The following is a 21,360-nucleotide window of genomic DNA, read 5'->3' as shown; positions in this document are numbered from 1 at the left end:
CATTTAATCTGTTCCTGGTAACATTCCCAGCATTTCCAGAAACTTTCACAGAGATCCGTCCAGAACCTTTTTGATCTATCTTGCTATAACAGACAGACGCCTGCGATTAAGTAAATAATTATGTAACAACCGGTAATTAAACTCTGCTGCTTGAAGAAAAAACAAGTTTGTCAAAAGAACAAAACTTAGTGGGATATCAGTAAACTGATAAACGTTTCATGTTGTTACCAACCTTCAAATAGTTGTAGAGTGGAATGCAGAAGTGCTTTGTGCGGCAGACGGCTTGACCAATGACACACTTCTACCCTCACACCTGAGAGGTCTGTTACCACCTCCCGGTGGGAAAAGGGTATAGCACCACAAAATGAACACTCATTAAATTATTACTGCATACAAGTTGGCATTTAAAGACAAGGCACAAATAATGAGATCATGTTCATGTTAACTTTGAACTCAGAATTCCATGGTTTTGGCATAGCTCTGTCCTTTTGCTGTCTTTGATCCAGCCATCAGTGTGTGATATAGTGCTCAGTTTTGTTGGTTGCAAATCTTCTGTTCCAACACATCCCAAATGCCCTGTATTGGAATGAGATCTTGTTACATTTGAGGACAGTAAACTCAATAGGGGAAAAAAAAGTAAAAATAGTTGACAAAGTTTGCAGCATTAAGGTCTACAGAATGGTCTCTTTTAAACGCGTATTGTTGTTTAGGAGCTTGATCGCCGCTCAGTGCACCTCCCTCATTGTCAACAACACTGTTATTGACTGGAAGAAGTTTTTTCATGGAAACAATGAAAAATGATTTGTAGAAAGTATGTAAAGGTAGTATGGATGGAATGCATTTATCTATGGAGAGACATGCTGGGGATTCAACTTAAATCCATTCAGTCGGAAGTCCGGTGCTTTTCCAGAGAGGTAAAATGTGAAGACGCGTCCATGAAATTACAACAAAGATTCTATTTGTGAGAAGCATTTTCAGGTTTTATTCAATCATGTGTTTCATGTCATTCATCTTCCAGACCGTTTTGTCCATTAGAGATGAGCCGCTCTCAGCAGTCAACGGGCGTGGGGGGTACACACTGGACAGGCCGCCAGTTCATCGCAGGGCCACACTAAGACAGACAATCGTTCTCACACACGGACAATTTAGCATCACCAATTCACATAATTTGCCTGTTTTTGATTTTGGGGGTGGAGGAACCCGGAGAGAACCCACGCTTTATTCAATCCCTTTCTGTAATTTAATAAACACACTGATTAGTACATGTTCATTAATGGGATTTAACAGTTCAGTAGAATATATAACACAGATTAAATTTACTGAAGGGTTTAAGCATCACTGAATCTGAGCCTCGCTACCCTGAATGCAGGAGTTTCAACAAAGCCCATGTCTTTAAAGAGCTTGTACGAAATCTCGTTCTCCTCCTCTATCAAGCAGTACACTGGGTAGCCCTCAGTGTGGAGCCATTTTGCAGTGGCAGTAATCAGGGCTTTGGCATAGCCTTTCCCTCTGTGCTCTGCAACAGTGTACAGCATTCCAATGGCACATGTCATGTAGACAAGAATCCAGGAGACGGGCTTTCCTTCTGCATCTAATACGCATAAGGATGGAAATCTAGTAAGCATCTTCCTGATTGTCTCAACAGATTTATTGTTCTCTGAGAACTTCCACTTCTGATTCACCAAGGCAGCATGCGACTCATCCAGAGAGCTTAGTGAGATCCCAGAGCTGTGGAGAAACAGAAATGAATCAAGATTCTGAAACACAGCAAAGCTGAAAATATAATTGCATAGAAAAGCTCTACCTGTCAATAGAGGGAAGGTGAGATACATCCTCCAGTATCATCATGCGACACAGTGCGTTTTGGTGACTAATGATACTCAGATTTCTTTCTAACCCCACTGTCCTGAATATATCACTGTGGTGAAGACTGGTTCCTTGAACAGAAGTCATGATGTAATGTGTTTTTATTTTTGTACATAATAAAAGTTATTTGTATTGTATGTTTAGAGAACAGAGAGTCATTTGAACAAAATTAAAGCTGATAAAAGTCCAACAAAATGACGTCTTTAAGCAGAAAAAAAGTTGGTCTCGTGTGTGATTGATAGAAAACAGTTGCATTTTCAGAAGATGGCTTTAAATAACAGGACACTGAAGTGTTCCATCGGTACATTATAAGACAAACAACTGTTATAGAATATTATTTTGTTATTACCAATGACAAGGTCACTGCTCAGATGAACAAACGACTGCTTTCTGATGGTTTCCTCGAGGACAACTGCATCCTTTGCAAAAGCACAAGCTTGTTTGATGGAACCCTGTAAGAAATATATAGATGCAGCAGATAGGAGGTGACTGACCGACAGACAGATGATGGATGGATAGGGAGAGCGATTTAAAACAGAGAGGAGTCGTCACCTGGTTCACTTGTGGAACACACATGATGAAACTGAACTCTGGCCATTTGTCCACTAAAACCGTCACAGGACTTCGCTGGCTGAGATGTGTCTTGTTTATTTGGACCAAATAACCATAAAGCTTGAAAATAAAACAGCAACATTATAAGTAGGTAAGCAATTAAGGCAGTGGATATATTTAAATGTGCTTGTATGTTAAACACTGGTAAGTGTGTTGAGATAGTCTACAGACTGCATTAAAAGTGAAGCTGTAGCTTGTCAGAGTGGATCCGGCTGGACACACCATTAGTGACTGAGGTAAATCTCTTTTCAGCACGATCTCTGCCTCTTTCAGCTGCTCCCCGGTCAATTCCATGGTAATTCTGGTGATATGAAAGAAGTTATAGCAAAGTCATCAGTGAAGAGTGTAATAAGTGCCTCACCCAGTGGAACTTGACTTTCAATTCATGCTTTTAAATATTTGGCTTCCTTTTTATTGCCTGTTAAGGGTGAGATCTGCACAGTACAGATCTCACCCTTCGACGTTACACAACACATTCACATCGGTCAATAATCAACCGAGACATTGAGGAAGAATGCAGGATCTCTTCTACATCGTCACCAACATTTAATCTGTTCCTGGTAACATTCCCAGTATTTCCAGAAAATTTCACAGAGATCCGTCCAGAACCTTTTTGATCTATCTTGCTATAACAGACAGACGCCTGCGATTAAGTAAATAATTATGTAACAACCGGTAATTAAACTCTGCTGCTTGAAGAAAAAACAAGTTTGTCAAAAGAACAAAACTTAGTGGGATATCAGTAAACTGATGAACCTGTTAAACGTTTCATGTTGTTACCAACCTTCAAATAGTTGTAGAGTGGAACGCAGAAGTGCTTCGTGCAGCAGACGGCTTGACCAATGACACACTTCTACCCTCACACCTGAGAGGTCTGTTACCACCTCCCGGTGGGAAAATGGTATAGCACCACAAAATGAACACTCATTAAATTATTACTGCATTTAAGTTGGCATTTAAAGACAAGGCACAAATAATGAGATCATGTTCATGTTAACTTTGAACTCAGAATTCCATGGTTTTGGCATAGCTCTGTCCTTTTGCTGTCTTTGATCCAGCCATCAGTGTGTGATATAGTGCTCAGTTTTGCTGGTTGCAAATCTTCTGTTCCAACACACCCCAAATGCCCTGTATTGGAATGAGATCTTGTTACATTTGAGGACAGTAAACACTGTCATGTTCAAGATTCCAATTCCAGTTTGACGTGTTTCAACCTGTGTGACCTGGCGTGCTATTAGAAGTGGCATTGTACGGACCACAAGATGGTACATTATGGTCATAAGGAGACAAACATGGCGAGTGACAATACTCGGGTAGGCTGTGGCATTTAAATGATTCTTTCTTTTTTTTTACTTTATTTATATAACTCACAGTACAGATCTCACCCTTCAACATTACACAACACATTCACATCTTCAGAGAAGAAAATAGAAGCAAATCTAACAGTGAGAAATATAATATCACTAATTCAACTATCCTATCAAACTTTTCATGTTGTTACCAACCTTCAATTAGTTGTTGAAGCGCCATTGACTGCAATGTTAACAAATATTTCAAAGTGATACAGAATGCAGGATCTCTTCTGCATCGTCACCAACATTTAATCTGTTTATGGTAACATTCCCAACATTTCCTGAATATTTCACCTCAATCCACCCAGAACCTTTTTGATCTGTGTTGCTATAACAGACAGACCCGGGATTTAAATAAATAATTATGTAACTAATTAAACCCTACTGCTTGAAGAAAAAACAAGTTTGTCAAAAGAACAAAAAAGTGGAATATCCAGTAAACTGATGACCCTGTCCAACGCTTCATGTTGTTACCAACCCTCACTGTCAACAACACTGTTATTGACTGGAAGAAGTTTTTTCATGGAAACAATGAAAAAAGATTTGTAGAAAGTATGTAAAGGTAGTATGGCTAGATTGCATTTATCTATGGGGAGACATGCTGGGGATTCAACTTAAATGCATTCAGTCGGAAATCCGGTGCTTATCCAGAGAGGTGAAATGTGAAGAAGCATGCTTGAAATTACAACAAAGATTTTATTTGTGAGAAGCATTTTCAGGTTTTATTCAATCCTTTCATGTCATTCATCTTCCTGACCGCTTCAGTTCAGTAGAATATATAACACAGATTGAATTTATTGAAGTGTTTAAGCATCACTGAATCTGAGCCACGCTCCCCTAAATGCAGGATCTTTAACAAAGCCCATGTCTTTAAAGAGCTTGTACGAAATCTCGTTCTCCTCCTCTATGAAGCAGTACACTGGGTAGCCCTCAGTGTGGAGCCATTTTGCAGTGGCAGTAATCAGGGCTTTGGCGTAGCCTTTCCCTCTGTGCTCTGGAACAGTGTACAGCATTCCAATGGCACATGTCATGTAGACAAGAATCCAGGAGACGGGCTTTCCTTCTGCATCTAATACGCATAAGGATGGAAATCTAGTAAGCATCTTCCTGATTCCCTCAACAAATTTATTATTCTCTGAGAACTTCCACTTCTGATTCACCAAGGCAGCATGCGACTCATCCAGAGAGCTTAGTGAGATCCCAGAGCTGTGGAGAAACAGAAATGAATCAGGATTCTGAAACACAGCAAAACTGAAAATATAATTGCATAGAAAAGCTCTACCTGTCAATAGAGGGAAGGTGAGATACATCCTCCAGTATCATCATGCGACACAGTGACCTACGGTGACTGCTCAGATTTCTTTCTAACCCCACTGTCCTGAATATATCACTGTGGTGAAGACTGGTTCCTTGAACAGAAGTCATGATGTAATGTGTTTTTATTTTTGTATGTAATAAAAGGTATTTGTATTGTATCTTTAGAGAACAGAGTCATTTGAACAAAATTAAAGCTGATAAAAGTCCAACAAAATGACGTATTTAAGCAGAAAAAAAGTTGGTCTCGTGAGTGATTGATAGAAAACAGTTGAATTTTCAGAAGATGGCTTTAAATAACAGGACACTGAAGTGTTCCATCGGTACATTATAAGACAAACAACTGTTATAGAATATTATTTTGTTATTACCAATGATGAGGTCACTGCTCAGATGAACAAACGACTGCTTTCTGATGGTTTCCTCGAGGACAACTAAATCCTTTGCAAAAGCATAAGCTTGTTTGATGGAACCCTGTAAGAAATATATAGATGCAGCAGATAGGAGGTGACTGACCGACAGACAGATGATGGATGGATAGGGAGAGCGATTTAAAACAGAGAGGAGTCTTCACCTGGTTCACTTGTGGAACACACATAATGAAACTGAACTCTGGCCATTTGTCCACTAAAACCGTCACAGGACTTCGCTGGCTGAGATGTGTCTTGTTTATTTGGACCAAACAACCGTAAAGCTTGAAAATAAAACAGCAACATTATAAGTAGGTAAGTAATTAAGGCAGTGGATATATTTAAATGTGCTTGTATGTTAAACACTGGTAAGCGTGTTGAGATAGTCTACAGACTGCATTAAAAGTGAAGCTGTAGCTTGTCAGAGTGGATCCGGCTGGACACACCATTAGTGACTGAGGTAAATCTCTTTTCAGCACGATCTCTGCCTCTTTCAGCTGCTCCCCGGTCAATTCCATGGTAATTCTGGTGATATGAAAGGAGTTATAGCAAAGTCATCAGTGAAGAGTGTAATAAGTGCCTCACCCAGTGGAACTTGACTTTCAATTCATGCTTTTAAATATATGGCATAACGAACACCATGTTCAAGCATAAGGGTGTCCTTATGTGCACTTAGCACCAAGACACCCTAGGACGCAGTTCGATGATCGATTTTATCATCGTATCACCGGACTTGCGGCCGCATGTCTTGGACACTCGGGCGAAGAGAGGGGCGGAGCTGTCAACCAATCACCACCTGGTGGTGAGTCAACTCCGATTGTGGGGGAAGATGCCGGACAGACCTGGTAGGCCCAAACGCATTGTTAGGGTCTGTTGGGAATGTCTGGCAGACTCTCCGGTCAGAAGGAGTTTTAACTCCCACCTCCGGGAGAGCTTCGAACATGTACCGGGGGAGGCAGGGGACACTGAGTCCGAGTGGGCCATGTTTCGTGACTCCATTGTCGAAGCGGCCAATCGGTGCTGTGGCTGTAAGGTGGTCGGTGCCTGTCGTGGCGGCAATACCCGAACCTCTTGGTGGACACCGGTGGTGAGGGATGCTGTCAAGATGAAGAAGGAGTCATATCAGGCCTTTTTGGCCTGTGGGACTCCGGAGGCAGCAGACAGGTACCGACAGATCAAGCGGAGCGCAGCTACCGCGGTTGCTGAGGCGAAAACCAGGGGATGGGAGGAGTTTGGTGAGGCCATGGAAAATGACTTCCGGACGGCTTCAAAGAGGTTCTCGACCATCATCCGGCATCTCAGGAGGGGGAAGCAGTGCACGGTCAACACTGAATATGGTGGGGACGGTGTGCTGCTGACCTCGACTCGAGACGTAGATCGGTGGAGGAACTATTTCGAAGACCTCCACAATCCCACCAACATGCCTTCTGATGAGGAAGCAGGGCCTGGGGACTCGTGGGTGAGCTCCTCCATCTCTGGGGCCGAGGTTGCTGAGGTAGTCAAAAAGCTCCTCGGTGGCAAGGCCACAGGGGTGGGTGAAATCCACCCAGAGTTCCTTAAGGCTCTGGATGTTGTAGGGCTATCGTGATTGATTTGACTCTGCAACATTCCATGGAAATCGGGGGAAGTTCCTTTGGATTGGCAGACCGGGGTGGGGGTCCCTCTTTATAAGAAGGGGGACCGGAGGGTGTGCTCCAACTATAGAGGGATCACACTCCTCAGCCTCCCCAGTAAGGTCTATTCGGAGGTACTGTAGAGGAGGGTGCGCCGGACAGTCGAACCTGGGATTCTGGAGGTGCAATGTGGATTTCGTCCTGGCCGTGGAACTGTGGGCCAGCTCTACACCCTCGGCAGGGTCCTTGAGGATGCATGGGATTTCGCCCAACCAATCCACGTGTGTTTTGTGGACTTGGAGAAGGCATTCGACCGTGTCCCTCGGGGAGTCCTCTGGGGGGTTCTCCGGGAGTATGGGGTTTCAGACACTGTGATATGGGCCGTCCGTTCCCTATATTCCCAGTGTCAGAGCTTGGACCGTATCAGTAAGTCGGAAACATTTCCAGTGACATTTCATATTCAATTATACATTTACATTCATTTCATTTCATATTCAATTTTAGAATACAAAATGACGATTAATATTTACATGAATATTGGAGATGTATTTAAATTGCAGTAATTGTTTGTATTATTGGCAACATTCAGAATGTTCCGATGCACCTTCTGCACAACTTCTGACAGTTAAAAAAATGCTTTTCTTGTTATTCTTATTACATTAATGTGCATATTGATTGTATTGAAATGCACCAGCACACATTGGCCTCATGGCCCAACAGCACGTTGAGCTTGTTGTCTGCTTTAATAAACAACTGAAGTTGTTCAAAAAGTGTGTTTCGTTATCAGTTTGAGTCCAATGTGGTTTTGAGTGAATTTATGAATTCCTACAAAGTAAAAGTCTTCATGTTCATTTCATTCAAATGAGGGTCGAGATTGACTCAGACGGACTCATCATGTCGTGTGTTCAGGTCTCATCGTGTGTGCAGGAACCTGTTTGGAGTTAAATTAACAATGAGAAGTTACAATGTCGGCTGTAGAAAAGAGGAGAAGAAGCATCCGGTAATGTTGAACACACAAAGTGAGACTTTGGGGGAGAAAGGATGCAATTATTGAGGGCGAGAAGAAAAAAGTAACTTAAAGTAACAAGTAACTAGTTACTTTTGGCAGGGAGTAATAAGTAAAGTAATGTAATTACTTCTTTCAGCAAGTAACTAGTAATAAGTAATATATTACTGATCTTGAGTAACTTGCCCAACCCTGAGCATCACACATTGTAACTGATGGTGGGAGGGCCCTAACGGCCCATCCCAGGAGGAGGGTGTAAACCCCCCCTGGGTGTTTTCACGCCCACTATAAAGATCACTGCCACACATCATTCGGCACACTTCCACAGAGTCCCGCTTCAGCGTCTGTGGGAAAGTCCAGCGCTGCATTTCCTCACCAGCTTTGTAATTACTGAAAACCTTTCAGTAAACTTCATTCGTTTTATAATCCTGACTCATTATAAACACCTCCAACACGAGATATAATAAAAGAAAGGAGAAACCCAACACTGGTCACATCCCCAACATTTCCTGAATATTTCATCTAGATCCACCCAGAATCTTTTTGATCTGTCTTACTTTAACAGACAGATTATCTCACTAATTAAACTCTGCTGCTTGAAGAAAAAACAAGTTTGTCAAAAGAACAAAAAGTTAGTGGGATATCAGTAAACTGATGAGCCTGTTAAACATTACATGTTGTTACCAACCTGCTGCTCTGCTGCCTCAGCAACCGCAATAGCTGCACTCCGCTTGGTCTGTCGGTACCTGTCTGCTGCCTCTGGAGTTTCAAAGACATGTTACAGTGTTGATTATGTCACTCAACTCCTTGAGCTATTGGTTTTTCTCAGGAAGCAGTTGGATGGCTTGCAAATTATCTCAGTAGCAAAAAAGCAGGCAGGAACAAGAGGAACAAGTCTTGCATTTCTTTCCGTGTGAAGCATAAATTGCTGGAAGCAACCTCTTTAGCTGTTATTGACTATGTATATGAATGCTTTTGCCCGCTGTCTCCATACGCTTGATAGTGTGCACCATGGATCTGTGTGCACGCATTTTATAAGAGGAAGTTTTAATGTTGCAAATTTTATATACTGTTTGCTGCTGCCTTCTTTTCCAGGTCTCCCTTGTAAAAGAGATCTTTGTCCTCAATGGGTTTGACCTGGTTAGACAAATATGTTTGTGTAGGTTTGTGTAGGCCTCGCATTCATCCAGATCGAGGTAGATCACGAAGAGCAAAATCAAACAATCACTGTTTGGGGCGGCCCGGTGGCGCGGTGGTGAGCGCTGTTGCCTCACAGCAAGGAGGTCGCGGGTTTGAATCTGACTTGTGGTCTTTCTGTGAGGAGTTTGCATGTTCTCCCCGTGTCTGCGTGGGTTCTCTCTGGATTCTCCAGCTTCCTCCCACCACCAAAATCATGCATCTTAGGCGAATTGGTGATGCTAAATTGCCCGGAGGTGTGTGTGTGTGGCTGACTATGTGTTGCCCTGCGATGAATTGGCAGCTTGTCCAGGGTGTACCCCGCCTCTCGCCCATTGACTCCTGAGATAGACTCCAGCTTGGCCCGTGACCCGATAATGGACAAAACGGTTGGACAATGAATGAATATTTCAGTTTGGTTAAAAGTGTTTCTCCTCTCATCCAATAGCCTCGAGCCTTGAGTTCTAGATAACTGGCAGAGAGTCCAGATACGAAGGACTGACAATAAGACCACCTGGACAATAAGACTCATCAGGAGTCAATCAAATTGCCCCCAGCTCAGGTGATCTGTTTTGTTGAGATCCATCCAGGTGTGGCTGGGGGCTGTGAACTTTTGGGGACAGAGCTCAATGCTGCATTGTCAGAAACAGCAGCGATGTAGGGAATGACAACGGGTTTCCGTTTGTCTTCCCGCTCCTGTTCCTGGTTGTTTTTGTTTACATGTTTGTCTTTCTTGACAAATGCCCAGTTGGGATAGCCACATGTCTTTAGAGCGTTCCGGATGAGTTTCTGCTCTTTGTCCTTTCTTTCTGTTCTGGTGGGGATGTTTTGGGCCTGGCGGTTCAGGGTTCTAATGACCCCTAACTTGTGCCGCAGTGGGCGGTGGGACTCAAGAAGAAATCTTCAGAGTTTTTTTTAAATGGCATTGAGTGTTGCCAACAAGAAGGGCTAGGAAGCCTAGGATGGTGGAGTTTTCTGCTCCAACAGGAGTGTAAGTATCTGGACTCTCTACCGGTTATTACCCTCGCCGAAGAGGAGGCGAGGGTATTGCAATTGGGTGCGTTTGTTTGTTTGTCTGTCTGTCTGTCTGTCCGAGCGCATAAGTCAAAAACTAGTAACCCAATCAACTTGAAAATTTTACACAAGCAAGGTTCTGTCCGTGGCTCGGTCCTCCCCGAGAATGGCGTTGATCCGGATATGGATTCAGATTCTAAAATTATTTTTACATCTGGAATTGTGCCTGTGCTGTAAACTGCCACTTTAAGAGGGAGGGACACGAATGGCATGATGGGGAAAAGAGTCCAGAAGGAGTCTTGTAGCACGTTCCGGAGCAGCAAGCTAGAGCAGGTTTGGCCCCTCTGATCCGGAAGCCCTGTTTACTGTCTCACAAGATCCAATAGTCTATTGGAGGCGAGGGTCTGCAATCTCTGATTGTCGTTTTCTAGTTTAGAACTGAAGAAGGCTCTTGGATGAGAGGTGAAACATCTTCAACCAAACTTGAACAAGTCCAGCTGATTCTTCTTTTTTTGAAAATAAAAAATAAATAAAAATAAAAATTGGCCAAATTGCTGCCATTTGAATGGCGAATTAGAATTTTGAATTAATGAGCAGAATAGGTGTCCCAAATGAAGTATCAAGCAAGAAACGATAAATTCTGTAAGTCGTAGTGCCACCTTGTGGCAAGTGGAGATGTAATATTTCCAGCTTTGATGCACTGTCACTAGCCTATTACCCTATTGACCTTAATTCAGGATAGCACGGTGGTGCTGTGAGTAGCACTGGTGTCTCACAGCAGGTTCGATTCCTTTCTGTGCAGTTTGTATGTTCTCCCTGTGTCTTTTCCTCGGAATCCTCCCACCTCTAAAAATATACAGTGTAAGTGAATTGGTCACACCAAATTGTCTGTAGATGTGCATGTTGTTTGTTTTTTATGTGGCCCCCGCAATAAGCTGGCGTCTCATCCAGGGTGTATCCCGCTTCTCCTCCGGAGGCGGCTGAGACATGCTCCAGCAGACCCGAGACCCAAAAGGCAAAAAAGTGGCTGGAGATGCACAGATGTACCCCAATTTGTCCCAGAAAAGCTTTAATGTTATGCATTTTCATCAAACACCAGCACAGAAAAATGTAATCATCACTCTAGAGCAGGCATGGGCAAACTAAGGCCCGGGGGCCATATACGGCCCTTTGGGCTATTTAATCCGGTCCGCTGAACTTGTCCAAATTATATCATTAAATTAAATTGTATTATAATTAAACCTCATTCATTTGAACTTTTCCCTGTAATGCTACCTGTAAAAGGCCAAATCCTTTCATGTAATGTCTTTTACACATCATTTATATTAGTTCACTCAAACACTCCATACATCTGTTTCTGGCCCGGCCCTTCTGCCAAATTTTAGAACCCATTGTGGCCCGCGAGTCAAAAAGTTTGCCCACCCCTGCTCTGGAGTCGAGTGCAAGATTTCATTTCATTTCATTTCATTTTCTAACCGCTTATTCCGCTATCGGGTCGCGGGCCAAGCTGGAGCCAATCCCAGCAGTCAATGGGCGAGAGGCAGGGGACACCCTGGACAAGCCGCCAGTTCATCGCAGGGCAACACAGAGACAGACAACCAGCCACACACACACTCACACCTACGGGCAACTTAGTGTCACCAATCAGCCTAGACCTCATGTCTTTGGAGGTGGGAGGAAGCCGGAGAACCCGGAGAGAACCCACGCAGACACGGGGAGAACATGCAAACTCCTCACAGAATGGCCACAAGCCGGAGACAAACCTGCGACCATCTTGCTGTAAGGCAACAGTGCTTACCACTGCGCCACCAAGCCACCCGAGTGCAAGATGTTGGTGTTAAATATAATGCTCCACATCGCCCCCTAGAAAGGTTCAACGATAACGCTCTTGCCTGCACAATGGCTGAAATAGTAAGTAAATGGGAAAAGACATGTATTTTTTTCAAAGGAAGACCAACAAAGATAAAATTCCATTGAATAATTTGGAGCTATAATTAAAACACCTTCCTCATCATAAACGCTTACAGACGGAGTTCTGTGAGGAGTGCAGACGAGGAGGAGCTGCATAATAATTTCAGACGCCAAGGTTCTTTTGTCATTTGAGCCACATCAGTTATAAAAACGGGTCACAATGCCTGTATGTCACAAAAACAAAGTTCTTAATTGGTTTCCTTTTTTAATTAATCTGGGTTACTTTAATTATCTGTAAAAATGTATTTCTCCCTGTCACAGGATTCATATCCTTAATGGTCCAAGTCAGATGACGGGTAGGAATGCCCCCCCCCAAAAGAAACTGAAGCATGATCAGCAAAAGCTTAGATTGTACTTGGCTACATCGGCACATTCAATTAAGGTCATGAACAACTTCAATTCAAATTTCATTTTAAAATACTGTTGTGGTTTTTATTTAGATGAACAGATCAGCACAAAAGTATTTTCCATTTGTTTGACTGAATGAGCATCACAAAGTTGCTCTTAGAACACCTCAACATAGCGAAGCTTACTCAGTTAAGCATATACTTGAGTTGCATAGGCCGACTACGGTAATACTGATGCCTTTTGTGTTTCATTTCTACAAAGATTATGCAAGATAATTGTGCAAACAATTAAACATTTTCCCCGTTGCATTCCTCGCTATGTGAGATGGACAGATCCTTCCACGGGGCCACCACCACTGAAAATGTACACTCGTAAACCTGGGGAACACAAGGTTGAGAAAACACATTGTATAGTAATCCTTCCTTTGTTTCATGATTTCAGCAGCACACAACAGTAAATCAATGATCATGAACAATTCAGGATTAGATAACTTCCTCCCTGAAGGGACGATCAATAAATCATAGGACTAAAATATATATATATATTTTTTTACATACCTGGTTTTGTTGGACAACACAAGTTTGACTTGGTTCATCTGCACCTCCATCCTGGCAGCCGGTCTTCCTCATGCGCACCGTCAAGATGTACTTGGTGCCACTTACAATCTGTGGGGAGAAGACGGAAGGTCGTGGAATTATGGATCACAGAACATCCTGCTCAAAACTGCATTTATCACGAAAACAAACAAAACAGAATTTAGATTTGTTGAAAGAGTTATGATGACCTGGTTTTTGTTCAAGATTATTTATATTTTCCTTGTAAACCCTGTGAAAATAGAGCCGTGTAAATCGACTGAACGCTTAAAGGGGAAGCAGTTTTACTGCTGCTAGTACACATCTGTGTATCCACTCCTGCTGTTTTGTGATGCGTCTGTACTTGTATGTTTTTTGTTTCTTAGTCATTAATGTTACATTTAGCACGACTTCACGGAGAAACATTCCTAGTCTGTGAACCCTCACTGGCAATAAACACCTTCTGATTCGGATTCTGATCAACGTCACTGACCTGCTTCTGAAATCTCACCGCCTCCTCGACTTCGCGTCCGCTCGTGTCGCGGTGTTTGTCGTTGTGCTTGCCAACTGCGTAATCCAGGGCCTCCAATGCCTTCGTGTCATTAAGGGGAATGTCCATGGGACCTCCGGGCATCACAGACCCAAACCCGGACCCGAACCCGACGGCGAGAAGCGCCACAAAGACAGGGAGCACAATCCTCCGCATATTGTTTCAGCGACGAGGCACCAAAAAACACACAAAACACAGCAGGCGTTTTCTCTCTTATATAAGCTACGCGGAATAGGGCGTGGCACAACGCTCAGCCAATCAGGAATTTCTCTGGCAAACGACGTCACTCTCCGAGGTCTCGCGCTCCTGTTGAGGGTGTGATCGATTTGTGGACCAGGAAGTCCCTACGTTAGTCCCTCCAGTCAGTTGCAGTCGTTCTATCAATATTATCGGGGCATTTTCTTTTTTAAAGGACGTAAAAAGGTAGGTTGTAGCCTATTTCCTATGTCGGTGTGTTTCTCCTCAAATTTAGAAGCGTTATGCAGAAACAGGAAAATCAATAAATCAATAAATCTGACCTTTATTCTTGTTCAGGCAGTGTTTACCTTTGGAATTACGCAATGCAAAGTCTACAATGTTTGAAGTAAGTAAGCATTCAATCAAATGTCAATAAACTACTTCTGATTCTGATTCTGAAATGTCATCTTGATGTGGAATTTGAACCAAAAGTATACAACTATCACTGCATGTTAGATCAGGTTTGCTGCAATAACCAGATGAAACAAGATGAGTTTAATAACGCAACGTAAAAACGCCCCTCTGATTGGAGGAGAGTGAAACTGCCCCCTAATGAAGACCGTCTCCAGTGCTTGTAACAAACACAATGCATATCTAAACACCAGCTCCAGCCAGCATTCCTTGGGAATCCTAGTTATTCCTCGTGGACAAAGGCCTCCATTCCTATAACATTCCCTGATTTGTGTGCTACATCCACCTTCAGCTTCTACAACCGATTTTCCGATTGGATTTAAATCGGAGAGCTGTGATGGCTAGTTGAACTTGGAATGATTGTCCTTTTGGGATGCCCAGTGATGGCCAGATCATTGTCGTTGAAGTTTTCCTGATACTTGCTGCAGGATTCCGGTCTCTGAGGAAGCCGAGCAGCTCCAGCGCATCACTGAATCACGGCCACGTTTCAGTGTAAGATGTTGTTTTTCAACATCAGCTTCCCCCCCCACCTCCATATTGCTGATCCATAAGCTCCAAAAGTTACAAAAAACAAAAACAAATGGCATTCAAAAATGTCTGACTTTTCTGGATGGTTTTGAGCTCCTGAAGCCGACTTCTCTTCTCTCTTGAAGTTCAGCCTTAGAGCCTTAGGGGGGAAAAAAACTTACTAGCTTTTCCATTTAACCTAATATACACCAGTGGCTGAATCATCTGGCTTCCAACTTGACGTATAATAATATCAGAGCATGTTATCATGTCCAGATACATTTTTCAGTGTTTTTCTGCACTTTGCAGGGATTCCTTCTTTGCCTTGGATGCAGTCCAACAGCAGATTGTAATAAGCTCAGCCGTGGCAGCAGGTGGGATATTAGCATTCCTATTCTACAAAAGGAAACAAGTGAAAAGCATTCCTCTCGGTGACGGATGGTGGGGCGCTGGAAAGAAACCGCTGTCAGAGGACGATCGAATCTATCCCTTTAAAGTGAAAACCTCAGACGAAGAGATTAAGGTCATTTAGATCTGTGCATTTTTCAAAATTGTTATTGTTGCCTACAAGATTAAAAGTAGCAAACAGGCTAATAATGAAACGGTGATGCGTTGATGCCCAACAGGATCTTCAGGAGCGCATTGACAGAGCCCGCTACGCTGATCCCTTAGAAGATAGCGGCTTCCAGTATGGCTTCAATTCCACTTATCTCAAGAAAGTGGTTTCCTATTGGAGAAATGAGTTTGACTGGAAAAAGCAGGTGGAAGTGCTTAACAAGTATCCTCATTTCAAAACCAAAATAGAAGGTGCACACAGCCACCCACTGAATCGATCTTTGTTTTCGAGTAACCCCTCCTAATATGGATATTCTGCAACTATTAATTTATTTACGGTGATGCATTTTCTTTTCTTTTTCCAGGACTGGATGTGCATTACATCCATGTGCGGCCAGCGCGTCGTGAGAATCAGAGGATTCTTCCTCTTATGCTTGTTCATGGGTGGCCGGGCTCCTTCTACGAGTTCTACAAGATTCTACCACTTCTCACAGAGAACCAGGATGACCTTGCATTTGAGGTCATCTGCCCATCTTTACCAGGCTATGGTTTCTCAGACGCGCCCCAAAAACAAGGTAGCTGATTCTGAATAAAGGAGTGCATTTCAGCTTCATCAGCAGAAGTGCATGGATGCGCTTCCTCTGTATTTTCAGGATTCGATTCCCTTGCTGCCGCACGTGTTTTCCTGACACTGATGGAGCGGTTAGGGTTCTCCCAGTTCTATCTGCAGGGAGGAGACTGGGGCGCCCTCATCACCACCAACATGGCACAGATGAAGCCTCAGTAAGACGGAGAAACAAGCCCTCACATTCCACACGTTATTCCTGCAATAGCATTACCGCTGCTCATTGTGTCATGTGTTCCTGAATTGTGAAACGGAGCTCTCAATAAGCATCATGCTCAAATGACTAACGGTGAAACTAGAAATCACAGACTGGCAAATGGGCAAATATCTTTTGCCCCAGATGAAAGCAACACATTTTAAATGTTTCATAATCTTTTCCAGATGTGTGAAAGGACTGCATTTAAACATGTTCACATCAAGAAGGGGCTTCAAAGTGCTGCTGACGCTCATGATCGGCCCTTATCTGCCCTTCCTGGTGGGCTTGGGCAGGGAAGACGTTCAGCGGATGTTCCCTTACTTTGAGAAGAACGTGTGGGAGATCCTGAGGGAATCGGGCTACTTTCACATCCAGGCCACGAAGCCGGACACCGCAGGTCGGGACTCGCACAAACTCCGACGATCACGCTGACGCTATTGATGGGTCAAAGACCGTTTCAGTGTTCTGCATAGACTTTAAGAGAATCCACATGGTACGCGTTACTTCAGCTCTTAATGTGTGCTCATCTGTATGAACAGGATGTGGACTGAATGACTCTCCGGTCGGCTTGGCAGCCTACATTCTCGAGAAATTCTCATCCTGGACTGACTTAAAGAACAGAGATCTAGTGGATGGTGGGCTGGAGAGGTACAAAGGGGCATCGCGTCGAGCCTTTTTCAAGCATATTTATACAGTTAAGTCAACAAGGTTTGATGGATTATTTACTACAAATGGCTGCTCTCTGGCTTCTTCACAGGACGTTCAACCTGGATGACCTCCTCACAAACATCATGATCTACTGGACCACCGGCTCCATAGTCTCTTCCATGCGCTTCTACAAAGAGAACTTCAAGAGCAATCCTGATAAAAGAGTGGATGCAAAGTATGTGGCCAAATTATTTTATTGTTGAAACTCTTTGAAAGACATATAAACAGATAAAGTTTCACCTTTTTATTTCAGGACAGGGATATTTGTGCCCACCGGACTCGCCGCCTTCCCCGGGGAGCTGATGCACTGCCCCAAGTCATGGGCAGAGCTTAGGTATCAAAACATCTACTCCTACACGTTTATGCCTCGAGGAGGCCACTTTGCTGCCTTTGAGGAGCCCCAGCTACTGGCCAATGACCTTGTTCAGTTTGTCAAAAAAGTCGAGAAGTTGTGTAAACTGTAATCACGAAGCATATGTTCTTTCTTTCAGGCATTAAAAATGTAAACATACTGTACATACACGGCATCTGGCACTGCAATGTATTCACAGAAACCAATTTAAGACATGAAACACTCAAGATGTACATTAAAAACATATTGCACCAGTATTGTGTCGTTTCTTTGTACGGCCATAGAATTTAGATTTCTTTTTTTTTTTTTTAAACATTCATAAAAACACATTAAGTCACAATGACAGTAAAATTTTGAAAACTCATCTCACTATTAAAAATCCAGTAAAACCACTGTTGGTTCAACAGTCAGGCTTTTAATCATACGCACAATGTTGAACGTGTCCAAGAAACTAAGTAAACTACTGGAAAGCTCAAGTTTAACTGATACGATGGAGGATATGGTCCTACAACAAAAATATTTATAGTTCAAATATGCATAAAAATGTTGTATACCTGAAATGTCATTGAATTCTCTACAGAGGTTTTTGACATGGCTTGACTACGGCCTTTTTATACAGAGAACGAGGGTAAACCTTTGCCCCCTCTGATTGGGGCATCAAAATGATCATTCTTTAAATTACTGACGGATAAATGAAAAAAAATAAAAAGTTCAAAACTCACTCCAGCCACCATTAAAATGCAACTTGAGTACACGGGTTCCAGAACGATGGCTCAACTCCTCGTGTTATACGTCATTTTTTTAAATCCCTTAATAGCCATGGGCGTCTGAAACCACACATAATCCTCCCAGTCGGATCCGTCTGCACTCGGTTGTTTGTGGGTGCTGGGATCAGAAGCCAGAATGATCATTTGGTTTTTCACGCGCGTCGGTACTTTGAACTGTAGTTTTGGGCGGAACCAAACTGTACCGCAATCCCTGTGAGCCAGTGCCATGACGGTGGTGGGCATTAAACGGACCGGCCTGCTGTCGGACAGGAGGTCAGCCACGAAAAGAGTGCGGAAGAGCTTCCTCAAACACGAGGATACCTGCAGACACTGATCTCCTCCGGCCACAACCAAAGCCTCCATGTTGATCTCATACAGCTCTTTGGGGAGGATAAGGGAGCCGCCCATCAGCAGCAGCACACGGGGCACCTTGCTAAGGGAGAATAGCACCTCCAGCTGCTGCAGCACCTCCTCCAGCTCCTGGAGGGTCTGCTGACACTTGCGCCACTCCGTCTCTGCAGACTGCATCGACCTCCGGCTCGCTACGCCTCTATCCTGAGAAACAAACATTTATATTTAACGTCACATCCATAACATTTCTTCACTCGTGAACGTGGCGTGCTCTCCTTATCACCTGCAACGAGGCTTGCCCTTTCTTCTGCGAGTACACTAGCTGGTCATACGTCATGGGCAGTTGCTGGCGCTGATAGAGGATGCATTTGAGGAGCTCACTGACAAAGCGGCAACAGCCATCTTGGGTAACTGTGCCGGGGAAGACCACGTTCACATGGCCGTCCTCCTGCGCTCTTCTCACCACCGCAGCATCACATTCCTTTCTGTTAAAGTCTTGTTTACTGGCAGTCACGATGGAATCCGGCAAACTTGTCTGGCCTGGAGTCACCTCGTTCCGTGTGCCATCTGCCCAAATGACGAGGACGGTAATGACATTAGGTTGAGTAATGACACATCTTGTTCAATCTCAGCTAAACGTTAATGGAATCTAGCAGGGTCAGCGTTTTAATAAAGCCACGGTCCCATTTTCTACTGTCTGGCTGTGGTGGAAGAAAAGGACAGTTCAGCTCAAAAGCATACATATCATTTCACCTTTGTCTGGACTGCAGGGCTATCTGTAGTGATGAGTTTAATTCATTATTTGGGATGACTTAAGCTGGCTCTCAAGTCATACGTATAAAGTCCTGTTCGTTCAGCCTTTTAATGACAGAAAACATCTAAAATGCTAACAATAGAATTATCTTTATCAGTAATTACAAACCTGCCAATCCTCTTGGAAAACACAATTTAGTTACAAGGCCATCTGATTCTGTCATGCCAACAGGCTTGTTGGTCTGGATTCTGTCTGCCAGTTGGTGACCTCTGTTTTACATCATCTGGCCCAGGGGTCGGCAACCCAAAATGTTGAAAGAGCCAATATTGGACCAAAAAAACAAACATGTCTGGAGCCGCAAAAAATTAAAAGCCTTATAATCAAGGCAACACATGCTGTATCTATCTATATTCCAAAATGGCTCTTTTTCTCTCATCTCCATCCGGATACTTTTGAGCAAAGTCTGTGTGTTTATTCTGGAAATGTCTTGAGACATTTTACTTTTGGTTATTTGCTAACTCCTCATTCCATATTAAGCATACCGGTAAACCCATCTCGTCAGCAGTGAAGGCGAACGAATCTGCCCACGTATAATTAAACGTTCTGTCTTCTTCAGACACTTTTCTTTTCTTAGATTTATCCATAGTTGTCCTACCTGGGGGTAAAAAAATTCAAGAAATCGCGTGCAATTTGGCGGTTGTGACGTATATTATGAGCGACAAAAAAATTGAATACGTTTTATTTTGTATTCTTTATAATCACCATAATCTTCAAAATTAGAGTTACATTTTAAAAACGAACGAACTAAAATAAAACACATTGAACTAAATACTCATTTATCTTCTAAAGCCACAGGGAGCCGCAGCAGAGGGATGAAAGAGCCACATGCGGCTCAAAGGTTTAACACTTACTAGTTACTTGCTTGAGTACAAATGAACTTTCAAGGATGTCTCTCTCTTACCCAGTCCTGATTATATCACATGTTAACCACTAATAACATATAAAACGATGCCTATCCGAGTTGAAGACAACATCTTCTAATGTCTTCATCTGAGTAAGCTGCAGTGCATGACCCACAGATTTTCTGTTAAATAAAAAAGCTAGAAACCATCGCAGGACAGAGGCTTCAACATCAGACACAACTCAATACAGTAACACAAGTAATCAAAACAGCTTATATATGACTGGTGATTGAATAATTTCAGCTTCACAATGTGGTGTAACCTGTTTGTCACACTGTTGTTTTATTGTGAAAGGTTAACCGGATGTGCCGTACAAGGCCGAATAACACGACACACAACACCAATGTTAAATACAGTAAAGTACAAAGCCGTTATAAGCTATCACAAGATGCCTGGGTATCGAGGCACGTCATGCTAATGGAGCATTCTTCATATTTTGTTTGTTATCAAGCTAGCTGGCTGAATCCCGTTCTCTCTAATGCGGCCCCACAAATGTGTGTTGTACCGACCAGAAGACACGGAGGACATGGCGGTGATTTGGTTGTCGTCGGTGTTGTTCGGGCTGTTCTGTTCTCTTTCTGATGAAAATTAAAAAAAATAGAATCGCAAATCTTCATTTCATTGTCTCTTGCTGTGAACAGATTACCGGGTACTCGTTTTCCACGTCTTTCTTCTTCTTTGGTTTTCCTATGTCCGGGTCTTGGATTGGGATTTGAATGTCCCTGCCGGGTTCTCGCACTGCATGACGGGAAACAGGAACGGAGACAACGTTGCCTTCACGTTACATGAAGAAAATCGTAAATCTTCCCACTCCCTCTCATTGTGCTCTTCCGTTGCATGAACGCTGTATTTATCACTCGTGACACGCTACTACGGATTTTAATACCAGTTGGTTTAACACTCGTAACCTAAGACATACAAATATTTATTCTTGCAGACAATCACCTCCTTATAAATACTGCTTTGTTCATAAAAATAATAATAAGACAAATCACCACAGAGACGCAAAAGAAAAAAGGTCTACATATTTTCAATCTGCAGCACACCCCAGTGGTAAGTCTGTGAACTGCAGCAAGAACACGAGGACACCCGGACCCAGGTGTGATAATGAGCTGGCTATAATTAGCTGTG

At 43.1% G+C, this 21,360-nt stretch overlaps 5 protein-coding genes across 5 annotated transcripts; 1 reads left to right on the top strand and 4 right to left on the bottom strand.

Annotated features, from left to right (window-relative positions):
* Window positions 1–1,328: 1,328 nt before the first annotated feature.
* Window positions 1,329–2,772, bottom strand: LOC137896057 (glycine N-acyltransferase-like). The gene is made up of 5 exons (XM_068741587.1): window positions 2,701–2,772; window positions 2,419–2,538; window positions 2,216–2,318; window positions 1,805–1,937; window positions 1,329–1,728 (listed from the first exon to the last, which is right to left on the bottom strand). The coding sequence occupies exons 1-5, from the start codon at window positions 2,770–2,772 to the stop codon at window positions 1,329–1,331; spliced, it is 828 nt and encodes a 275-aa protein (XP_068597688.1).
* Window positions 2,773–4,636: 1,864 nt separating this feature from the next.
* On the bottom strand, window positions 4,637–6,072 carry LOC137896055 (glycine N-acyltransferase-like). Its single transcript, XM_068741585.1, has 5 exons — window positions 6,001–6,072; window positions 5,719–5,838; window positions 5,516–5,618; window positions 5,113–5,239; window positions 4,637–5,036 (listed from the first exon to the last, which is right to left on the bottom strand). The coding sequence occupies exons 1-5, from the start codon at window positions 6,070–6,072 to the stop codon at window positions 4,637–4,639; spliced, it is 822 nt and encodes a 273-aa protein (XP_068597686.1).
* A 6,480-nt stretch (window positions 6,073–12,552) lies between these two features.
* Window positions 12,553–14,022, bottom strand: cst3 (cystatin C (amyloid angiopathy and cerebral hemorrhage)). The gene is made up of 3 exons (XM_068741459.1): window positions 13,748–14,022; window positions 13,240–13,347; window positions 12,553–13,059 (listed from the first exon to the last, which is right to left on the bottom strand). The coding sequence occupies exons 1-3, from the start codon at window positions 13,958–13,960 to the stop codon at window positions 12,970–12,972; spliced, it is 411 nt and encodes a 136-aa protein (XP_068597560.1). The 5' UTR covers window positions 13,961–14,022; the 3' UTR covers window positions 12,553–12,969.
* Window positions 14,023–14,175: 153 nt separating this feature from the next.
* Window positions 14,176–18,000, top strand: ephx5 (epoxide hydrolase 5). The gene is made up of 10 exons (XM_068741268.1): window positions 14,176–14,227; window positions 14,339–14,387; window positions 15,269–15,482; window positions 15,586–15,766; window positions 15,880–16,089; window positions 16,168–16,297; window positions 16,521–16,732; window positions 16,875–16,983; window positions 17,093–17,218; window positions 17,297–18,000. Exons 2-10 carry the CDS (start codon window positions 14,365–14,367, stop codon window positions 17,505–17,507), a joined length of 1,416 nt encoding a protein of 471 aa, XP_068597369.1. The 5' UTR covers window positions 14,176–14,227; window positions 14,339–14,364; the 3' UTR covers window positions 17,508–18,000.
* Window positions 18,001–18,168: 168 nt separating this feature from the next.
* Window positions 18,169–20,811, bottom strand: mad2l1bp (MAD2L1 binding protein; the record flags this gene model as incomplete). The annotated part of the gene is made up of 3 exons (XM_068741584.1): window positions 18,169–18,717; window positions 18,797–19,080; window positions 20,739–20,811. Coding segments are annotated over 3 exons (906 nt in total), but the record flags the coding sequence as incomplete, so codon positions are not given.
* Window positions 20,812–21,360: the final 549 nt, after the last annotated feature.

This window comes from Brachionichthys hirsutus, chromosome 7 (genome assembly GCF_040956055.1).
Source record: "Brachionichthys hirsutus isolate HB-005 chromosome 7, CSIRO-AGI_Bhir_v1, whole genome shotgun sequence".
NCBI classification, from domain to species: domain Eukaryota; kingdom Metazoa; phylum Chordata; class Actinopteri; order Lophiiformes; family Brachionichthyidae; genus Brachionichthys; species Brachionichthys hirsutus.
The sequence above is the reverse complement of the archived record's forward strand: the minus strand, read 5'-3'. Positions and strand labels throughout refer to the sequence as shown.

What these genes read in the sequence shown, in the direction of transcription:
- ephx5 (XM_068741268.1), top strand. Translation starts at nt 14,365, where the DNA reads ATGCAAAGTCTACAATGTTTGAA. An exon ending in AGACGCGCCCCAAAAACAAG is followed by an intron (nt 16,090 to 16,167) that starts GTAGCTGATTCT and finishes CTGTATTTTCAG; the next exon opens with GATTCGATTCCCTTGCTGCC. An exon ending in ATGGCACAGATGAAGCCTCA is followed by an intron (nt 16,298 to 16,520) that starts GTAAGACGGAGA and finishes AATCTTTTCCAG; the next exon opens with ATGTGTGAAAGGACTGCATT.
- cst3 (XM_068741459.1), bottom strand. Translation starts at nt 13,960, where the DNA reads ATGCGGAGGATTGTGCTCCCTGTCTTTGTGGCGCTTCTCGCCGTCGGG. An exon ending in CGGTGAGATTTCAGAAGCAG is followed by an intron (nt 13,348 to 13,747) that starts GTCAGTGACGTT and finishes TTCTCCCCACAG; the next exon opens with ATTGTAAGTGGCACCAAGTA. An exon ending in GTGTTGTCCAACAAAACCAG is followed by an intron (nt 13,060 to 13,239) that starts GTATGTAAAAAA and finishes TGTGTTCCCCAG; the next exon opens with GTTTACGAGTGTACATTTTC.
- LOC137896057 (XM_068741587.1), bottom strand. Translation starts at nt 2,772, where the DNA reads ATGGAATTGACCGGGGAGCAGCTGAAAGAGGCAGAGATCGTGCTGAAA. An exon ending in ATTTACCTCAGTCACTAATG is followed by an intron (nt 2,539 to 2,700) that starts GTGTGTCCAGCC and finishes TTTATTTTCAAG; the next exon opens with CTTTATGGTTATTTGGTCCA. An exon ending in CACCTTCCCTCTATTGACAG is followed by an intron (nt 1,729 to 1,804) that starts GTAGAGCTTTTC and finishes GTTTCTCCACAG; the next exon opens with CTCTGGGATCTCACTAAGCT.
- LOC137896055 (XM_068741585.1), bottom strand. Translation starts at nt 6,072, where the DNA reads ATGGAATTGACCGGGGAGCAGCTGAAAGAGGCAGAGATCGTGCTGAAA. An exon ending in ATTTACCTCAGTCACTAATG is followed by an intron (nt 5,839 to 6,000) that starts GTGTGTCCAGCC and finishes TTTATTTTCAAG; the next exon opens with CTTTACGGTTGTTTGGTCCA. An exon ending in GTGTTCCACAAGTGAACCAG is followed by an intron (nt 5,619 to 5,718) that starts GTGAAGACTCCT and finishes TATTTCTTACAG; the next exon opens with GGTTCCATCAAACAAGCTTA.